Raw genomic sequence first — 22,757 nt, 5'->3', positions numbered from 1 at the left:
CACAAGTAGATGATTTTTAATCCCCATCTTATTAAATTCTGCATTGAGTCCATTGTGAAAACCAGTTCAACATCATTCCCTTTAGAAGGAAATCTTTGCAGAGCTCTCAAGCAGTCCGTGTCCAAGTCATTTGGGACTCGATTATTTGCTCGTTGCTTTTCATGGCGATTTTCAACGATTTCCGATCCAGTTATGTTCTTTCCGTCCACCTGTTACAAAAATAAAAGAAAATTAATTACTACAAAGGATTAACATATCACGATACACATAGAACCCAGAGGCGACGCGTGGTCTAATAGGAGACCTGTTCAACATTGAGGATAATTTCAAAATTGGAATTTGGTACACTTATGTTGAAGAACAGGTATGAGAGATGAGAATTATATATTATAATGCATTCCAAAACTGAAAGTGGTGCACTTTTCTTTTGAATAATCACAGATTTGTTGGAGCCAAAATGAATTCGTGGTCGTTTGATTACCGACGTCAGTCGTTTAAGCTTATCATGGTACATACTTGGAGTTTGGGTTTATTTCCCTTCCCACTACTGGAAGGAAGCTTTCGTCAAACAACAAATCCTTCGCATGGCCAGCATGTTGTGGTGCTTGAATGACCGTCTGACGTGATTAACGAAACATACAATCATAAAACTACTTTTCCAGATAATGAAAAAGATTCTGAAATGGAGCTTAATCAATCTAATCCTTACAATCATCTTGGTTAATTTGGTTCAATGTTAAAGCCGATCAAAATAAGTTTTTCAGTTCTGTTTGAAAATTAAGGGACTGGGGTCTCAGTGCCATTACTAATCTTATGCTCCCATACGCATTCTATTAGAAAGTGATGTTTAGAATGAAAACGGGTAGCACTTCAAATTTCTTGCCAAAAAATATTGAAGCGTGGCTTTTATATGTTGATCAATAGAAGCTAGCCCGGCTAGGAAAAGTTTAATAACAATCTAACTAATTAACTAAATTGCGTTTTAACACTGAATAATGTACGCAATACACGCCAAATGAAAGCACATTCAGCTTCAGTAGCAGGTACGCATGGTTGGTTGGTGCGCAAGCCACGCGCATTGAAAGCATGCAATAATTACGGTGAGAAAGTCTCTCTTTTTTCTTCGTTTTTTCTCTCTCGTTCAAGCCGGTGGGTTGAACACGATGAGAGACACCGACGCCAAGCTGCATGCAAGTTTACCGCGTTTTTTGACGCAACACGGTAAGAGTGGCTCACACAGTGGTATGTCGGTTAAGCAAAAATGGTTCTGTTAGAATTAAGTTGTAATCATAGAGCGCTTTTTGATTTTAGGATAAGAGAATGACGACATTCACGTAATTAAACTGTTTTCTGCTGAAATCCGTTTTCTGTGGAAGCATTGTCATGTGTGATTTAAATGAGTTTAAAATCAATCCTAGGCGAATCATTTTTAGCGTCAAACAAAAACGCGCACGAGAGACTCTCAGCATGTGATAGCAAACGTTGTTCAAATTCTGCTGTAGAACGGGTTGATCTCACACATTTACACCTCCAGCCGTATACGAACATCCGACCTATTGCAGTGTGTTGGGGCGTTCATATATGAGAGCTTGTTCAACAGAAAAAGTTGAACTACGGTGCGGTGTGCTTGTTTTGCTTCTCGGCCGCTTCACGGTGGGTGGTTGGGCGACAGTAGTGGGATTGGTGGTACGCACCATATTTTTTGTTCCAACGGAGATGCAATGTATTGAAGTCTTGTAAAACATTTTTTAAGTTCTGTGATAATATAAAATTTAATCCATATAATTTAGGTTAATTTAAAATGACAAAGACTGGGATGGTGAAACAATTCCTAATTATTTTCTTCCAAATCGAATACCTGTGCAATGAACTGGTTGAACACGCCGACGAGACGCCTCTGAGAACCTTACAAATGCACAAATTAGGAACATCACAAATTGACGCAACACGACACAAAACATATATGTGCCCTGTTATCCAGATAGATAACTTCTTCCGATCACAGGATGACGAGGTTTCATGCATTGGTTTGGGTCCATGGTGTCCGGCCATTTGGCCGAACGCCGTTTGGCCGAATGCCGTTTGGCCGAACGCCATTTGGCCGAATGCCATCTGGCCGAATGGGTCATTTGGCCGAATGCCGTTTGGCCGAATCGTGATCAAAAGAATTCAGAAGAAGTCTTCGACATTCTTATTCCCAATATGATCATCAGAAATATTTCCTTCTTTTAATAATAGGCTATTCTTTCTAGTCTTGATATTCAGTGCTTAGTTGGCGTTAAAACTGCCTATATTTTATCAAAGATTTTTCCTTCTTTGACTCATAGGCTGTTCTTTCAAGTTATACTGAGGCTGGGAACGGGGGCATGGTCACCTAAGTTCATCATTCATTTTTCGGCCAAACGGCATTCGGCCAAATGGCATTCGGCCAAATGACCCTTTCGGCCAAATGGCGTTCGGCCAAACGGCATTCGGCCAAATGGCGTTCGGCCAAATGACCCGGAACCGGAAGTGTATTTTATTTGGCACTTTGCCTTTTAGTTCACAGCATTTGTCGCTGTGTTCATAGCTTAGTTTTGTCTAGGAAAACTAATCCTAATCGGGCATCTCGATTCGGGGTTCATAACTAGAGTTCTATAACTTGAAGTCTGTGCCTGGGAATGGTTTTCATCTCTAGCACTTATCGCGGCCGGAAATGGCCTGAATGTTGGCAATCGAAATAGGAATGTGGGCCTCCATTCTGTCAGAACCCTATAAATGTGTATTAATACTAGGGGAATATACACAAGGTAAAATAGAACATATAACACAAAGAATGCACGAATATTAGACTTAAAACACATTAAACAATTATTTTGTCTTATAATTGTAACAAATATTTATACCCGTAACACAATCCAACGTTTGAGCAAGAATTTTTCGTGAATGGTTCACCGATTCACGAAAAATTCAGCTCCCATATGCTTCATATCCTTCATAACAATAGTGTTAAGGCCATAACTTAACACTACGATAAAGATAAAGAACTTAACCTAAACTCAAAACAAAACCAAAACGAGTTGTGCTACCCGAAAGCCACAATGCTTTCCAGAAACGTAGCGGTGAACAGGACTAACAAGTCCCCAAAAAACACCTTAACTCAAAACTAAAGATTGTAACGAATAAATCTAACCTAAAGCTTTACTTTTATGAACGTGCACTTTTCCACAAAAATAAACTGGCCTTAAGACTGAAGTTATAATCCTTCCAACCAACCTTCATTTGCATACACGGGTTTTTTTTTAGTTGGGCGCCATGTTACAAAAATAAAAGAAAATTAATTACTACAAAGTATTAACATATCACGATACACATAGAACCTTACAAATGCACAAATTAGGAACATCACAAATTGACGCAACACGACACAAAACATATAGGGTGGGGCGGGGCAAGATGGGTCGCCTAAGGATGGATCACCATAACTTTGTAAATACAAATCGGATTGGTTTGCATTCGTTCGCTACTCTTTAATACACTAGTTAGCTATGCTAAAAGTCGATAAAAAGTTCATTAAATACAAAATATGATGTTAAACAAGCAGTTTTAAAAAGTGATCGATTTTGCGCCGTGAAAAAAGAGCGGGGCAAGATGGGTCACCTTTTAAGTAATTCACATTTTCTCAACGAAAAACGTCAAAATATAAGATTTGTTCCGCATTCATATATGCTTCATATTCATACTGAGTAGACAAGAGCTACTAGTAAACATTTTATAAATTTATTTAGAATATAAAAAACTTTACGATTTGAGTGGTCCTAAGACGACTTGAAAATCGATGTTTTCTCTAAAAAAATATCATAATTTTATGTTATAATTTTAGGCCTTCATTCCGCCTGATTGAAGTGAGTTATGAGATAGTCTTGTAATAAAAAATAAATAATTTTTAAATGATCCAAGAATACGCTCAAATTTGGAGGTGACCCATCTTGCCCCGCGGTGGTTTATATGGAGAATATATGGGATGTATCGCATAAGAAAAATGGCTAAAAACCATTTTATTTTTTATTTCCAATGAGAGTGAATAATTTTTCAATCAATACCCTAATCTTTTGTATATTCATGCTGGTCACCTAACAAAATTATTAACATAATCAAAACATGAGTAATTCGCTCGAAAATGGCACTGACCCATCTTGCCCCGCGACCCATCTTGCCCCGCCCCACCCTATGTGCCCTGTTATCCAGATAGATAACTTCTTTCGATCACAGGATGACGAGGTTTCATGCATTGGTTTGGGTTCATCAGTCATCCTGGAAGTGTATTTTATTTGGCACTTTGCCTTTTAGTTCACAGCATTTGTCGCTGTGTTCATAGCTTGGTTTTGTCTAGGAAAACTAATCCTAATCGGGCATCTCGATTCGGGGTTCATAACTAGAGTTCTATAACTTGAAGTCTGTGCATGGGAATGGTTTTCATCTCTAGCACTTATCGCGGCCCGAAATGGCCTGAATGTTGGCAATCGAAATAGGAATGTGGGCCTCCATTCTGTCAGAACCCTATAAATGTGTATTAATACTAGGGAAATATACACAAGGTAAAATAGAACATATAACACAAAGAATGCACGAATATTAGACTTAAAACACATTAAACAATTATTTTGTCTTATAATTGTAACAAATATTTATACCCGTAACACACCCTCGTATGCCCGGATGCAGGGAGTTGAATCTCGTTTTTAACTCTTTGTCACTAATTGATCTAATACGATGGCCAGGCTAGGATATGATGATTTAACGTGCCTTGTTTTTTTGTAGTTCTGTAAAGAAATAATCACAATACTTACCTGATCAATCCGTCCATCAGAAGAACTAGCAGAACAGCTGACCAAGGCAAACTGAGAAAATACGAATTGTTTACAATACAAATGCCAATCGGAACTGTGATACAGAACAATACTCGAAGCCACGTTTACTTTTTATACTGTACACTCATTATTCACAAAAATATCTTCCCCTGTCTCACTAGCACTACACCCAATAATCCGAATCTCGCTCTTCTGTCTCCCGATGTTCTTTTTTATGATGGTGTCGCGACGTCGAAGACGACCGAGAAGTTTTACTATGCTTGTGACTCTTCTTTTTGCTCTTCTTCTTTTTCTTTTTCGAAGAATCCTTCTCCATCGGAGGAGATCTACTCCGAGATCGTCGCGAACTTTTCGACCGACTTCGGCTACGCTTTCGCTTGGTCTTCTTGCTCGGCGTCCGGCTGCGACTCCTACTCGAGGCGGTTTTTTTCTTCTTGGATTTCTTACTCTTGCTTTTGTGTTTGTGCTTTCGCTTTTTGGGTTTGCTACTACCCGAAACGGAAATGGACTTCGATCGCGTTCGGGATCGGGACGGTCTACCGCCGTCATTGTCCTCCGCCACAAAGACCACATCGTCATCGGCACTGCTGGGTGCTTGCTTCGAGTCGGGACTGTCGCTGACCGAAGGGATCGAATGCACCGACATCTCCGAACTGTCACTGCTTTCGTTTCCGTCGTCGCCGTCCCCATCTCCCTTCTCGTCTTCCTGATCGGAGAACTGATTCTTTAACAGTTCGAGCCCGTTCTTGGCTGCTGTTTCTTGGGCGGTGAATGATTCGGGTTCGGGTGTCGTTTCCAGAGCAGGCTTTTTGGCTGGGGGCGGTTCGTCGACGGTCTGATCCGGTTCGTTTTTATTGATCAAGCTAAGAAACATGCTGGCCCTTTTCTTTCGTTCCAGTTGTAGTTGCTTCTCCTTGGTGATGGAAGCCAGCCTTTCGCGGGCCGCTACGGCTAGCTTGTCCTTGATGCGATCTTCTAAGCGTTTCTGATCTTTGGAAGTGTTGTCTGCTGCGGTACTGTCCGGGGGTGTGGTGCTGACGACGATAGGTGGCTTGCAATCTTCCAGAGGTGGAGTGGAGCTGAAAAAAAAAATCCAAAAATAAAAAAAAAACTCCCGAAAAGAGCATGGGTCGGAACGCTATGCAAGAGTATGATTGCGCCTAGGTGCCATGCAAACAGTTGCAGTTTCTCCACTTACCTCTTCAGTTCCTCCACCGGTGGAACGACCACAACCACCGGAGGCGGAGTGCTACTCTTTACAATAGTTTTAACTTCTTCTTCGACTTTCTCTTTTTCCTCCGATGGCTCTTTCACAGGTTCCGCAGCTTCTACCATCGGAACTGGTGACTTACTCCTCTCCTTCTCCTTTTCCTTTTCCGGCTCTTTCTTCGATTCCTGTTCCTCTTCATCTCCTCCGCCAAGTTCCTGCGCGACGTTCGAGGACTTCAGCGCAGCTACGGTGGCGTCATCTTTGCTCTTGATCGAAAAGCACACCGCCCCGCCCGGCTTGTTTGCCTGAATCTGGGTCTGCGGCGCCGGAACCGGAAGCGGAGCAGCCGTGTTGACAGTCTTGATGCCGATGCTGGGCGTTTCCACCACTGTTCCATTCTCGATCTCGCGCGTAATGGTCACTTTTTCCGGACTTTTCGGTACCTCCTCGAACGGGCTGATCAAATACCGGACCCGGAAGGCGTAGAACGGATAGAATTCGTGGTCCTTCCGGAGGAACAGGAATCGCGGATCATTCTTCGTTCGCAGAGCGTCCTCGAAGCTGTACCCATTTTTGGCCACATACGTTGCCGTTTTCTCAATCACGTGTTGGAATATTTCCGGAGGAAGTTTACCGCTGAATGTGATCTCCCTCCGCACCATTTCCGGCTCCGGTTTCTTTTCCTTCTTCTCTTCCACGGCTTCGTTCCCACTTTCCTCACTGTCCGAGTCGTACTGCACAAGCCCTGCCAAACCGGTGGAAACCTTCGGCACTTCCGGCGCAAGTTCCAACTCGCTCGGCTGAACAGTGGTCGAGCTTGGTGAACCAGATTCATTGGTCAGATCTTCCTCGGCTTTGTCCTTGGTGGGAATCGGAGCCCCGGTGATCTTGCTTATCAACTGTGTGTAGGCACAATCGATCGATGGTTTGTACTTTATGGTCGGAACAACCACGGTAGGCTTCTCTGGGGACGGTTCGGCGGCTGCTGCGGCATCTTCCGTCGCTTCCTCTGCACCATTTGCTTCTAAAAATTCAAATCATAAAAATGATGTAGGTAATGTATGAAAGCATCACGAAACAAACCTTCTTCCGGTACCTCCTCGGGGTACTGATTGGTCTTGATGGCCATCAACATGTGACGATAGTATCGGTACAGGCGCCCACCCGGGCTCAGAAATCCAAACTGCGGATTGGCGGCTTGCTTCGCCCGGAGCAGAATCTCCATCTGCGAATCCTGGGAGGCGATAAATTTGGCAGTCTTTTCAATGATGGCGTGTTCCTTCATCGTGTCCGGCACGTCCAGCTCGGACGGGATTTCAAAGTTGGCCGGAGCGACGAAAGGTGGATCGCAACTGTTTTCGTCGTCGTCACCGGGGGCTGCCGGTTCCGGACCGACCACCGTTGCGGCAGGTGCATCGTAATCGAAGGCGATCTGGGCACCGGCAGCGGCCGCCCGTTTGGCCGCTTCCTCTGTGGATGATAAAGGAAGACAGAATGAAATATCTGTATGTAGAACTCAGTAAAAAACTTTATTAGGTATTTCTGAAAGGCCGACTGAAATAGGAGTATCACGCTCACATTGGTGAGCTCGTTTTATACTACTATTATACTACTGATTCTTCAAGATACAAGAAGGGGTTCTATAGCCACAGCGGGGGTAGGTGTGGGTAATCAGGTCGACCCAAGAACTTTTTGTAGAGGAAATTTCCTCGACTTTATTGGGCATAGAGTATCTTCGAGTATCACGACATAGGGTAAAAATTTACTTCGTCACATGCTCTAATATTCGTCTCCACAGAATAAAAATGCCTCATTAGATGGAAGCAAAAAGATGTAGACTACCGATAAACACCCTCCTTAGCAATTACGCAAAATTTCACGTTTCAATTTCACTCCACTTGCGACATCACAATTTTTCTCGTTTTGCAATAGACGACGGCAACCGCACCAAAGCAGCAGCTAGTCGAGCTGATCTTCATCAGCGTTCAATTTTCACTTCCCCAGATGCACTTGTTGAACCAACCTTCAATTCACACCCCACAAAAGCTCTGTTACAGCTCTGCTACAGTAGCACTTCAAAGTAGGATTTTACTGCTGCAGAATGCAGCAAAAGCTATTCAATTATTCAAATAAATCACTTTCCCCATCATCGGTAAAATGTAAACACAAGCTTTCATCGTCTAGGGAGGATGCAAGCAAAAGTGTGCGTAAATTTTCCGTATACGAAACATCGTATTTTACAATCACAGAGAATGATTTCCGCGTTGCACTGTGTTGGCGTATAATAATCGGGTGGGCAAAAATATTATTGAAATGTTTTGGTCGTTATTCTCAAGCTACATCCACCTTATTTTAAAAGCTTTTCGTTCAATCACCCTTTGAAAACATGGTTTGGTTTGCGTTGCGAAGAATTAGATCAACTTTTCGAATAAACACCTACGGTCGAATCATAATTTTTGACCATCCTATGTACCATAGTGTCACGTAGAAAGTGTGCCCGGAATTGAATTCAGGTTTGGAAATAGACGTGGGCAAGACGGAAACAGAATTCGAGGGACAACTATTCAATCTTTTCTACCACAATCCTCCTAACATTGTTTCGCAGTTTCTAACAGAATTCATTCTATGTGCTCTTCGATGAATTTATCTAAGTTTCCCCCCAGAGGTTTATTACGTATTGGCTCCTGATCCCCGCCGGGAGTAGTGGACTGTAATTTCGGTTTTCGGAAATTCCGCGTTCTTCGAGAACACACCAAACACGAGTGTACTTCACGAGTGATGGTACAATAATGACTTTATTGAACAAAGTTAAGTGTTGCCGTAGCAGAAATAAAAAACAAGAACAAAAAGAATCATTTATCGTTTTGAAATACATTCAAAGAGAAAGAAAATAGGGGTGCTCAAAAATTCAACTAACAGCTCCCATGAACAGTTCTTTCCGAGTGTTCCTTCGGGATTGATCCTAGAGTTCTTCCAAAGGTTTCCCGATATATAAAAAGAGACTACACCGTCTTCAACCTGAGGTTGCACAGATTGAACAATCACAAACATGAGACAACGGACGGCACACGAAACACCCAGTGGTCCAGTGGAGAATTTTCCGTTTGACGAAAAGTTTTCACCGACTGGAGCGAGAATTGAACCCACACTCCGAGGCTTACGAAACGACCAGACGACTGACGCCTCTAACCACACGGCCACGAAGCCCAATTTCTCGCTGGATTCCTTCCGGAGATCCTTCCAAAATTTATGCAAAGTGCCATCAGGATTCCTTTAACTTTCCAATAGTTTCTCTCTGGATTTTATCAGAAGTTCTTCCGCAGATTTTTTTCCAGATGGCTTTCTCACATTTTTCTTGGATCTCTTTACGGGATTTTTCTCACATGTTATCACAATTCCTCCTTGAGTTTCCTTAATATTTCCTCCTGGGATTGCTCCCACAACTGTTTTATGAGATATCTCAGTTTTTGTCTCTGCGGAGTTTCTCGCAAGATTTCACTTGCACTCTTACTAGAAATTTCGTAAATTTTCTCCGGAGATATTCCGAGACAAACTTATCGAAAAATCCCCGCGAGAACTCCAAGAGCAATTATTAAAAGAATCTCTGAGCTAGCATCAAGAATCTTAAAACATTTACGGTAGGGGTTCTAGGAAAAACTCTGGGAATAATCCCATCAAAGTCTGCAAAAAATCTCAGGTGGTTAACTGCAACAAATCCGGTATACAACTACACACTAAGATTCGGATTTTCCAGCTCAGTAAAATTTTCGCTGAGTTCTGTAATTTTTTCATCTTTTTACTGAGTTTTCAACAGCAGATTTAACTCGGTACACTCGGTAATCAATATTTACCGTTCATCAGTAATTTTTGACAGTTCATTTGCAGAACTCGTTAACTTATTTACAGAGTATTCAGCAAAAGGGATAACCGAGCGTACCGAGTTAAATCTGCTGTTGAGAACTCAGTAAAAAGATGGGGAAAATACCGACCTGATCTTAGTGTGTACGCTTGGAAAAATCTCTGAACAAAAAACGGGAAGAACTTCATGAGAAATATCAGCAATAGATCCAGAAGACATCCCATAAGGAAATCAAATCTTATCTGATTTGTATTGATTTGATGATTGGGCAAATAAAAGAGAAAAGACCCGGGAGAACTCTAAGGGAAATCTCAGGTGAAACTTTCAAAGAAACCTTGCGTGAGCCCTTAGGAAATATCAAAGCTGTAACTCCTGTAGAAATCCAGGGATAAACTCTAGCTCATAGAAATTTCACAGAAACTTCGAAAGAAATCCTGTAGATTTGTGTGAAGCACCTTACACCCTTTGGCTTCAAATGCTTCAAGTTTTTACGTCCCTTCAAACCCTCTAGTACTAATTTCAGGAATAACTCCTGTAGCAACGGAAATGAAAAGGTAAAATATATTACCGAAACCGTCGGATGTAGAGACAATATCGTTCTCGCTGCTGTATTACACTGAAATGGCCGAGAATATCTCGTTTCCCATCCTGTAGCAACTCTGGAAGAAACACCGGGAAGATCTTCTGGGCAAATCCCAAGACGAATAGAGGAAGGAATTGCGGAAAATATTCAAGAGGAATTCCAATAAAAACTCGAGGAAAAATTCCACGACTACATCTTCGTAATATCCTGAGAGAAACTCTTGTGGAGATCTCAGGATAAATATTGGCAGAAATCTCAGAAAAAACCTTTGCGGGCAAGACGCAGAAGGAATTCCGTGAAAATCCAACGAGGGACTGTGCTGTCATGGGCAGCATAGTTGTCTCAATGTTAGTAAGGATTCCCCTAGAATGCTGCGCACGGAAGTGTGAGAGCAATATCGGGAAAACCTCTGGGAAGAAATTCTGTAGGATCCCCGTGAAAAACTCCAGAAGAAATAAGTCAAAAATTAGGAATTTTGGAACAATCCCGGAAAGACTTCTTGGAAATAGGAATCCGGGAGAATCTCTGGGAGGACTTCAAAAAGGAATACAAAGAAAAACAACGTGAAAAAAAACGGAAGGAGTCTTGTAAGAAATCCTGGGAGGCATTCCAAAAGGTATTTCTAAATAAGTGCCAGAACAAACCCTGCCGGTATATCTGGAAAAATCCTTGTAATGAAATTTTTAGAATCACACACTAACGCTTCTCTTCAACGGCTTTGTTATTCTTACCTACAATGTAGTAAACTCTGTTGACTCTACTTCTGAGCTGATCAACAAAAAGTAAAGTTCACTATTTTTCATTCATACGACCCGATGTTTATTTTTTATCGGTGCAAAACTTCCCTGAGTATTCCAGGTTTTTCCCTATTAAATAAAATTCTCTGCGGATTCGTGGTTTCCAGGTTTTACCAGGTGTTAGAAACCCTGTTTATGCTACTACCCGCATAAATGGCAACCATAAGAAGTGCTTAACCACCCATTCGGGATACAATTCGAACAGTATGCGGTAATGTTTAACCGTCTACCTTACGGCAGAGTTGCTCTCTGTCACTATCAATGGTAGGCAAACCGCCGATTTTGATAGGCTGACTGCGATCCAAGTCAGTGTGTGCTCTGTTGAGTCACCGTCACTTTTCTTTTCCCATCACAACTGAATTGATTGCGATGGCGGGTAGATATCACTAATAGGCCATCTTTAAAATTCGTTTAAAAATCAGAATAAACACCAAAAGTGATGAAATTTGAATATGTGGTACAGAATAACAAGTTTAGTATGTTGGTCATTAAACATTTTGAGTTTTGGCTAAAATCGTCAAAATATCAGTTCAGTTGCTATGATAGTTCTCTGGAATGCGTATCAGTATCAAGTCGTTGTCGGTCACTATCGTTTTGATATTGATCGGCCTACAGTGATAGTGACGGTGCTGCAAAATCAGTAGTCAACTGACATGACTGATATTTCGCAGCTCAGCCTTACGGTTCGTGTAGAGTAAGGTGGGGCAAAAGTTCGACCTTAGTTGAAAATTCAACGTATTTCAAAAAATCGAAGCAGATAAAAATAAACAAATAGCGTGTGGTGATTCTACCATCCATGAGCTAAAATTTTGCTGAACAAAGTTACGCCAAATGTCTTTTCAATTTTGAGTTACAACACTTTTTGTATGTGTGTGTTTTATTCGAACTCTTGCCCCACCACTGGGGCAAAAGTTCGAATCACCTAAAGTTGCCATATGACTCGAACTTTTGCCCCACTATTCGAACTTTTGCCCCACTATGTGTAAAATACGATTTCCAATTTTTTTTTGCAAAAAGTTATACATGCTAGAGCATCTTCAAAATATACCTAGTTACGCCCCAAAATAAAATATCGAATTCGATTTCATTAAAATTTCATTCCATGCGTTGGAAGGGCCATCGCATGTTACAATTTTTTTTATCAAAAACCAACATTTTGTCATAACTTCTCGAAATATTGATCAATTTTCATAATTTTTGGAGTGAAAGACTCTTTTTCAAAAAGGGTTCGAACAACCTTGACACCCGAAAGAAATAATTTGAATTGAGCTCAAAAACTTCAAAAGAAACTCTTGCCCCACTCGAACTTTTGCCCCACTTTACTCTATGGTGTTGGTTTATTAGGGTATACCTACAGATTACTCAAGTTAGCCTCTGTAAAGGCGTTGGTAATCAACATGGCCATGCTGAGGGTGACGAGTTCGATTCCCGGTTGGCCCAGGAACTTTTCGTGAAGGAAATTTCTTCAACTTCCTTGTATCTTCGTGCCTGCCGCACGATATACACATGCAAAACAGTCATTGACAGAGGTAGCTCTCGGTAAATAACAAATGTTGAACTGCTCATAGAACACAAAGTTGAAAAGCAGCCTTGAGAAGCGGTCTTTCCGATGCGTTCGTAATGGCAAAGCAAAATTTTTCCTGGAGATGCGCTTCTAAAGCTGGAAGACAATTTCTCCGCTACATTTCCTTTGTCCGTGACATCATCGATAAAAACTTTATCTTCATGGTGAAACGGCTGTATCGGAAAGGATTCCTCGTCAGATTAGACAACTTCCACTGGATTTCGAATGGTTTGTTCTTTCCGCTCTTGCTCGTAGATTAGGGATACTACCATGCATCTCTCTAACGAACTTGCCGTAGAAGGTAACTGCTCTCAGGAACGATCTGATTTGACTGTTATCAATAGGGTGGGGCATTGGGACAATCGCAGTGAGTTTTGGTAGGATTCAGGCGTATGCCTTCAGTACGGACCATGTGAGCAATGAGCTTGATACTGGTTTAGCTGAATTTAAATTTCTCAATTCAACCGTTAGATCAATCTAATGGCGTTTTCGGATTTGAACCTGGGTTAGAGCTGACCTTGACTCGCAATAAACGAACGAAAACGGATCCAGATCCGACCCGAGTCGAGTCAACATGTAAACGTTGTGAAAATGAATCAAACTGTCAGTTGCGCATTTTTATGAAATTACTCTTTTTAGCGTACTACCCAAGTAACCACAAGCATTATAACATTGCACGAATTAGACTGAATATCAACCTTTGCAATGCGAAATGCAGTAATTCCACACTTGTCATGCAATAATCCTTTATATTGACATTATTAATGTGATGATGCATTGCATTTTTCTTTACATTCGGGTTTATTAAAAGGTGATATAAGATAATTCAATAATTCAACACTGCAAAAACTGAATAAATGCAATGTACAAACTAGCAAAGTTTGCTCTAACAATACAATTATAAAAGCTTGACTCTAATGGTAAACAAATGAAATCAAGAAGATTGAACAACTTTACGGTCTTCAACATTTCCGGTTCGACTCCCGACCAACTTAATCTCCGTTTGAGCCACCGATCGACGACAGCAAAACCTATTTAGAGATGAACTTTTCTCTTTTCTGTAGGCTGCTATCACATGCCAATAACGATGGAAATCACAATTAGCATATGAGCAGTGTGCGAAGGGTGTTTTAATCGAGGTTTTAATTTTCTTATGTTGATTAAATATCTTCTAAAATGCATTATGTATTCATCAGTGATTTATCGGAATGTGATAGTTTACTGTATTCTATTACATATGACAGTCGTTTTACCCTCTACTACAATGATTGAGACAGAAGAACAGTTTCCTTTTATTTAATGAAATATCTGTTGTTATCACTGCAGCAGAAACGGTCCAAGGCACCAGCGCGTATGAAACTCATCTAGCGGTCTTCAACACTTCTGGTTCGACTCCCGATCCGACGACAAAAAAATAATGGTTAAAACATTCATGTGTGGGGGCATCAGTACCGTCGATAACGAAACGCTGCTAAAAATAGATTTTTGTTTTGGTTTTTCGTGTTGCACGTATCAAGAGTGTGAAATGCAAATGTACAGCACATGCATTTATATTACTTTAGCAATGGCTGTCAGCGTGCTGCAATATGTGGCACTAATTTGATTTTAGTGGGGCCCTTTTGCTTCAATGAGGTGTTTAAAGTAATGCAGCATTATATTCATAATTTTAATTACCAATATATGGCAAAATTGATGCACTTCTATACGGCTTCGTGGTTACTTGGGTATTCAATGCTGAAATGCTATTTGGTGCACTAATTTAATAAAGCAGATACCATCTATGAAAATTTTGAACCTTCTATTTGCTCAAAGAGATAGGAATTTTAATTTTCATGTTTTGTTTTGCTGGTTTGTTTACATCCATTTTGACAGTTGGACCCCGCTCGGGTTGGATCGGAAAAAAATCGGCAGAGCGAACCTCGCCCTGTTTGGGTCGGATCTGGGGCGGATCCAGATCCGACTCGATTGAATAACCGAACGTTTTGACAGCAGTTAGGGCGGATCCAGGGCGAAACTAGGTTCGCTCTAGGAATATACGAAAACGACATAAGCTGCAGAAGCCGAATGAACATATTGACCTCGCAGCACCAAATCGGAGTTCGCCAGTTGGACTAGCGAAGCGAAGTTTTCAGCGAACTTTCTGTCATTTGTCATCCGACCCGACATGCATCCCTGATGTTTTCGTTTTCAGTCCGACGCAGTGTCGACAGTCACGACTTTATCCTACCTGGGGGTCTGTCAGTGCGAGCGCGCCAAATTTTGCGTGAGTGAGCATGTGGTGTTGGTGGTTAAGGTGAAACTGTACGCTAGCCGCTGTTAATAGGACAAATTATTTCGGTATTTATATTTTGCTTTTTTTGCGAAAACTCAAACTGGAAAGCGTTTATTTACTGAAAACAATAGACGCACGGGTACAATAAGTTAGCAAGTCCAGAATTTTGTGTGAAATTGGTTTTTGTTTTCACAACGGAAAAATGTTTCTGAGTACCATGGTGAGTCCGTCTCATCTCACCTTAAGTTCGCTAGTGATGCAGTGAAATTTGAGCGATGCTCATTCTTCGGTTTTCTTCCAAATCCACAATAACATGCAAAGTTTCTTCGTGTTCTTCCACTGTCTTGGTGTGTGTACGATCAAACCGTTCAGGGAAGATTTCACTCCTATTCTCGCTATCAAACTGCTGATCAGTTTGACTGATGGGTAAGCGTACGAGAGATCAATGACACTGAATATCGTACTACCAGCTAGCTTGCTGAAAACATCATCGACTTTCGGAAGAGAGTAATGGTGTGTTTCCAGAACAGCATTCAGTTCCATCGAATGATCAGCACATTTGCGAACTTTTTCTCCCAGCTTTTTCACAACGACAATCGGTACAGACTTTTCGGAGGAATCCATATGAGTGATTGTGTTGAGCTTTTTGTAAACGGTTCATTTTTTCATCACATAAAACGGTACGGGTTGTTTTGGGTGGAAAACCGAATTTGCCTCGAGCTTTTCAGCCCATCTACGGGACAATGTCCGACTGTTTGCGATGGTCCCATGTCAGGAGAGCAGGGTTGAAAAAATCTCATTCAATTGAATGAATTTCTGCTGAACTGAATGCTTTTGACATTTATTTTCAGCTCCGCTGTGAGATACTTGAAAGTGAACGCAGAAAAATTCAACTACTTTGTGGAGGTAATGACTGCACCATCATCAACACACGCTCTGCGCTGATGGATGCTTCATGTCAACACCGGCCGCATGAATGCGACTCGCCCATAAGCAAGCGTGGTGAATTTTTGTCGTTTGAGTGCCGGTCACAGGAAAAAAATTGCTTTTGAACCTCGCCGTCTCCCCAGTGTGAGCGACGAGAGAATTTTTATTCTCTTTACAATTGCCTCCGTGAAGGACAGGGACTTCAACGTCAGAAGCGGTGTGGTGAAAAGACAAAAACAAAAACTCACGTTCGTTGGGAGCTTCGGAATTTTTGCAACCGTGCAGGAGAGAGAGAATGCTACTGCTGGTGGTTTGGGTCTACGAGATCGAATAGTCTCGGCATGATGGAAAGATCGTATTCATTTATCAGCGGTCCTTGGGTATTGCTGATGATTGACATTGACTCCCATGCGTTCAAGTGGGATGCTTTCCTCACAGTTTTAATGGGCTTAGCATTTTTCCAATCTAGGAATTTCGTGGTTGGTTTCCACCGTATGATCCACCACGCTCGATGCGTTCTCCTATTCGACACCATGGCGTTCTTATGTTCCCTTATGCGAACTTTGTCTTTCCGACGGGTTTGTCCAATTAGGTTCAATCGAAGACGGCTAATAACAAGACAGACATCTACCCTCTTGCTCCATATACTATGAGAACTTCAAGCACACTAGCGCCGCGAACGACTCCCGGGAACAACATTATGAATAAGTGTGCGTGAGATGCTACAGCTTCCGTGTACGTATTTGCATGTACACACACACAATCATGTTTAATGTTCCTGTGAATCGTTGAGGGCGTTTCAACCTTGTCGCCTGCGATAGGGTGGGAGCTGTCTGTCTTGTTATTAAATAGCCGTCTTCGGTTCAATGTAAACAACTCGATTCGGTGGAACATTGTCTATGAGGTCGCAAAGCAGATCACGCAGTGTTCTCATTTTTGTGAATAACGTGGAACCCTTGTCGGTGCTGTGTGGCTTTTATGAGGTTCGTTATTTTAGGGTAAAATGACACTTTGACTTTTTTGCTGTCTGGCTGTAAGATGGTTTGGTTATATGTACTGTCGCGATGTGTTTTGAAATGATTTTATTCACTTTGGCTGCTGAATACGGTGTTTCTCTTCTTCGAGAACTCTTCTATTTAGATAGGCACGTTGAACAACCGATGTACCATAAAGTGGAAGGCGGCTTGCTTCTGGGCACCGAAGTGGTTGGAGTCCGATGTGATGTATCTACCGGTAGAAGTTTATTCGCTGTAGATCCCAAATTTCAACGTGCTGTCTTCTTTTCTGATGATCAACAAATCGAGAAAAGGGAGTCTCCCGACCAGGGTTCCTGATTTCCACTTTTCATCTTCTTCCACATTCGAAGACAGTCAGCAGCGAACGGTTGTCGCTTTAGTTCGTGTGTATGCTTGTCAGCGACGACAGCAAACTCCGGCGAACGGTGGGAAGCCACACTTGGAAATTACTCATTCGTCCACATTCGCATCGCAAGCGAAAACGATTCGTGAGTGATGCGATTGATATTGTGCATACGAATTTTTGATGTTTTCGAATTATTTTCTTTGCTAATCTAGCATTTCAACAACAATACAGTAAAAATGTATGCATTACATGCAGAAATTCTCTTCTACTTATGATAATAGCCGCTTCGATCGCTCACCAGCATTCTTCACCATTCACCATTCATTCATTCGCTTGCGATCCAAACTGCGACGAATGGCAACGAATATTCATGTCAAGCAGCTGGCTCATCGCTTCCCACTGGTGATGGGGTTGCGTGTTTGATCACGACGATCCGTTTGCTGTATCTTTCTCGATTCGCTTCAGCAAAGAGGAGTGAATATGAATGGAGTGAGGCGAATATACCGATCCTTGCTCCCGACTACTTCCTTCTCTACTGTGAATTTAATTGTGTTGTGTTGGGAGCAAGGATGACTCATTTTCAAAGAGTTACACTCACTTGTTGTTTTCTCAGCTCAGAAGCGTGCGATCAAGAAACTATGTATGGACGACTTTTCCTTGTGGTTTTGTCTAAAAGTTTGTCGAATAGAGTAGGGGTCGCACACGCATAGTCGTCAGGGAGCTGAGAAGGCAACTCTCCACGTGGTGAATGTAAATTACACTCACCTCGTGGAGAGTCGCTTTCACAGCTCTGTCACGCCTTTAGTATGCGTGCGCGACCCTTATTCTATTCTTTTAGACAAAACCACAAGGCAAAAGTCGTCCATACATCGTTTCTTGATCGTACACTTCTGAGCTAAGAAAACAAGTGAGTGTAACTCTTTGAAAGTGAGTGTTCCCATCCCTGGTTGGGAGTTTAACATGCTTAACGTTTGATCCAGGTATCGTTCCTTAAACGGAGCAAAAATATCGTCAACGTAGCGCCACCAAATTTTGGGAAAATAACTTCTTATTTTGAACTTCGTTCTCAAAATTGCTCATGAAGAGATCCGCTAGCAATGGGGACAGCTTGCTACCCATACTGAGCCCAAAGGTTTGTCTGTAAACCTTCCCCCTGAATGTGAAACAGTTCTGGTTCATACACACATGGGCTGCGGGGAGATACGCTTTGATATGATTTCGTGGAGCTCGACTGCGTTTCAATTGATGACATAGGCTTGTAACAAGTTTTACATTACTACTCACCCTGCTCTATTTCCTCCTCCACCTCGTTGGCGTACAGACTATAGTATCGTTCCTCTTCGCACAGCTGCTCGGCTCGTTGCTCGGCCGGCGGCAGACAATCGAACCGGTTCCCGTAGCCTCCCAGGGGGGGTTCGTGCTGCGACAGGTCATGCAGGGCTCCTCGGGCATCGTATCTGTTGGGGCCGGATGCAGCGCAAGGGATGCACACACATACACAGACAGAGAGAAGAGAAGAGAGGAAAGAGAGAAAAAGGAAACCCAGATTAGCGCGGTCATTGGGAAGCGGAACCAACGTGGCGCGGTTTGGTTGGTCAGCGTGCTTTGGGGGCGAGCTGAAAGAAAGACCACCCCAGCTGGACGGCGACCGGTAGAGAGATTTTGACGTGTGATTCCAAGAGCGGCAAAATTATGGCGCCTTCCAGCTGGGGTTCAGTTTTGTTCGGAAACGAAAAAAATATAAACATTTTGTAAGAATAGTAAATCAAATTACCACTTATACATACCACAGCCGCGCTGGAGTCGTAACGGATTATAGTGAGAATATCTGAGCTAAAAAGAGAGGCCCTGCTTTCGCGGTTTCTGGTCGATTGTAACGTATATTTGTGGGGGATCAATTTACATTTTCGTGTCAGAGAAAATACGAGATGTTTTTAAGTGCGTTTTTTCGACAATGCATCTCCTTGGTCCTTTCTGCGACGAGATGTCCTCTCTTCTACCATCATTTTTCTCCGTACACAGGAGAAGAAAGGCTAGTTTTGTGTGGATCAACAAGCGGCTGGAGAGCTAAATACAGATTAATGCTGTTCCATCCTGACGAGGATGAAATTCAGATGACAATCCTCGACAAAAGTTCCTCGCCCAGCTTGAAGCAAGGCTTAAAATTGGGTTGACTAGCGTGCATTGAATTGTTGAAGAATGATATATGCTTGAAAACCTTGCAAGCAACTTGGCAAACAAATTGGGATGAATTTGACTAAAATTTACCAATAAGTTAGTCATTAGTTAAAATTAAGGAATTAAAAACATCCCTTATCTTTGAAAGGTTATTATTTATTTCAATGGGATTATCTGAGAATGCTTACGCAGGAATGTTAAGGATAAGTAAGATAACTAGAATTGGAGGATAAATAAGATTGAAAATGAGATTTTTTAATAACGAAATGTAATTAGTTAAATTTTCTGCTTTTCATGCACGCAAGTGTCCCAATCTTTTGCCCAATCTGAAACAATCCCAAGCCCCAATCCCCCTATTCCCCGCTGTTTGCGCTAGAAACAATCGACAATAATGTACGCTGCTAGATGGGAAGGCTTAATAATCACTTTGAATTAGGTGACATTTGCAATGTTGGTTTATTCTTGAGAGAAGTTGGCGGAAAGAAAAGAAATTATTAACCTGTCTATCTTCAACTGATTGTCGCCCATCCACGGAATCAGGTGCCGGCCCTGATCGATGAACCGGGCCTTCTCGTCGTCCCGGAAGACCTTGCACGAGTACCCGAACACCAGCAGGTCGGCGAAGTTGTCCTGATGATAGAAATGATGATGATGGTGGTGATGGCCCGGCTTGCGCAGGATTCCCGACTCGCCATTGTTCATCCCTAGGGAGCCGCCGCTTCCGCCACCCGCTCCGCTAGAATGCTGCATCTTGCCTCCCGCAGAGAGCGACGATCCTCCTCCTCCACTGCTACCACTCTGTTCTCTAGCTCCCAAGCCACTTCTCAAAGCAACGTTCGCTGACCACCGGCTATCGTTCATGGCGGTGCATAGCTAGTTCCCGTGTAGGGCTTCTTTTCCTTTTCGGCTCCGCCCGATCGAACCGAACCAAACACCAAAACACAACAACGCAGCCTCCGCCACCCACAGAGTGAAGCAAAAATGGGCGACTTTGGAGGTTAGCTTCTCGACACCAAATTTGATTCACGTTAAACGCACCGAAATTCACTGCCCCGTTGAAACCTCCACTTTCTTCCGGCGACCGGTCACTTCCGCCACAAATTGAAACCACTTTCGCGCGAACGGATTCGATTTTCACCGACAAGAATGCAAATTTTCACCGAATTTGCAACTTTTTCGCACTGAAGCTGTTTTCGTTTTGTCGCTGATTTTGTCTGGCTGCGCCGAGGGATTTCCCAGTGGGAGAAAAATCGCAGCTTTGACAGCTTGCGCCGATTCCAACTGGAACCGGTTCCGGTGGTCAACTCTGCCACTTGGGATTCCAACAAGAACCGTTTCGTGTGGGTTGATCGGCGCGGTGGGAGGTGTTTTTCATCGGTTTTGTTTTGACTGGTTCGTTCGCCGGCTCGGATCGTTTTCCCATTCCTAGCGTAACATTTGAAAAGGGCCTATCTGCAAAACGTAAACATTGAGAAAATCGCATGAGAAGATTACCTCCCAGATTAGTTATTCCTATTTAAAAACGAAATACTTTTTTAGGTGTTTTATTCCATCTATTGACACATATGGGAATCTACTTCATGGTTTTGTGCATTATTTGCATCATACTATAGCAAAAATTCCATAAATAATGTATTTTTAACATGAACGGCAGATAGGCCCTTTTACAATCTAAAAATCAGTTAGGCCCTTTCAGTTAGGCCCTTTTATCGACGGCAATTTCAGTTAGGCCCTTTTATTTTTTTCTTATTTTTAGCTAATTTTAATTATTCTGGATTATTATTATCGATAATTCAAGGAAAGTTAAAGAGCTACTCAAAATTTTTGGAAAACATGAAAAATAACCCAAATTTACAAAAGGGCCTATCTGATTTGAAGGAAAAATTTCAGTTAGGCCCTTTTATTTTTTCTTAATTTTAGCTAATTTGAAATATTTTGGATTCTATAGTTCAAGGAAAGTTAAAGAACTACTAAAAATTATTGGAAAATATGAAAAATAATCAAAATTTACAAAAGGGCCTATCTGATTTGAAAGGTAATTTTCAGTTAGGCCCTTTTGAATGCAGTTAGGCTCTAAAAGATTATTCAATTTCAGATAGGCCCTTTTAAAATTTATTTAAAATACGGGTAAAATAGCTCTTTTCTCATTGATTAAGGTGTTATGGGATAGCTTAGGTAGATATTGATAGGAATAGTGAAAAATCGGGTTTGTTTACATTTTGCAGATAGGCCCTTTTCAAATGTTACGCTAGATTCTGCTTTGAAAGACATTCTCCCAGTTTTTTTGTTAACATTAGTCCTGTTCAACGACGTAGGTTGAACTTGCTCGAACTTGCTCCATCCCGCTCTTTCCCGTTTGTTGACAAATGGGTAAGAGTAGGATGCAGCAACTTCGAGCAAGTTCAACCTACGTCGTTGAACAGGACTAACGAGCCTGGATAAAATCGATTACAATACTTGCTTCGCAGAAATGTTTTAATTCCAATTTTGACAGGTCTCTTGCTCGATTGGAATGACAGTGACAGTAAATGAATTGTTCCAATTTTGACGTTTCTCCTCTTTGTTTTATCCAGGCTCGTTAGTTTACAGCATTTTTGAACTCGGTAAGCTGATGATCATTTTTGGTGTAGAATCATGCCCTGAGTTCAAAAACGCGAAAGAAAAAATTTACAGTAGAGCGGAAATTTTTTCGACTTTCCATACAAGGTTGATGATTTGAAATCGATTTTTGTTCTATTTTTAAGCAAAGTCGCTCACTTCAAACATCTCATTCTCCGTGATCAATGCTCCGATTGAGCTGAAATTTTTACTGTAACTCGCCCACATATGATATGTCAAACAAACGTCGAGAAAGAATTTTTAGGTTGTTTTTTTCTTAATGAAAAAAATACATTTCTTCAAAATTTTTTGGGAATTTTGCTAAAATTTAAGAAGATCGTCCCTAAAACTCGCCAATATCTTGAATTTCATCAATCTGACGCAAAACCTGTTTTCAGATGGTCAAATGGTATTGTATTCAGCTTTTAATTTATGGAAAAAGATTTAAAATTGGTTGAACAAAACGCAATATATTTTAATTTTAGTAAATTACATATTTTGAAAAGTTGCAAAACTCGACATTAGTCGAAAACTCAAAAACTGTTCTACTTAAATTT

At 41.7% G+C, this 22,757-nt stretch overlaps 1 protein-coding gene across 1 annotated transcript; it reads right to left on the bottom strand.

Annotated features, from left to right (window-relative positions):
• Positions 1 to 4,953: 4,953 nt before the first annotated feature.
• Positions 4,954 to 20,827, bottom strand: LOC109411178 (protein suppressor of white apricot). Its single transcript, XM_019684656.3, has 5 exons — positions 20,102 to 20,827; positions 18,709 to 18,881; positions 7,144 to 7,530; positions 6,049 to 7,084; positions 4,954 to 5,929 (listed from the first exon to the last, which is right to left on the bottom strand). Exons 1-5 carry the CDS (start codon positions 20,461 to 20,463, stop codon positions 5,014 to 5,016), a joined length of 2,874 nt encoding a protein of 957 aa, XP_019540201.3. The 5' UTR covers positions 20,464 to 20,827; the 3' UTR covers positions 4,954 to 5,013.
• Between the last annotated feature and the right edge of the window lie 1,930 nt (positions 20,828 to 22,757).

Source organism: Aedes albopictus, chromosome 3 (assembly GCF_035046485.1).
Source record: "Aedes albopictus strain Foshan chromosome 3, AalbF5, whole genome shotgun sequence".
Lineage (NCBI taxonomy): Eukaryota > Metazoa > Arthropoda > Insecta > Diptera > Culicidae > Aedes > Aedes albopictus.
This window is presented reverse-complemented; position numbering and strand designations above follow the sequence as displayed.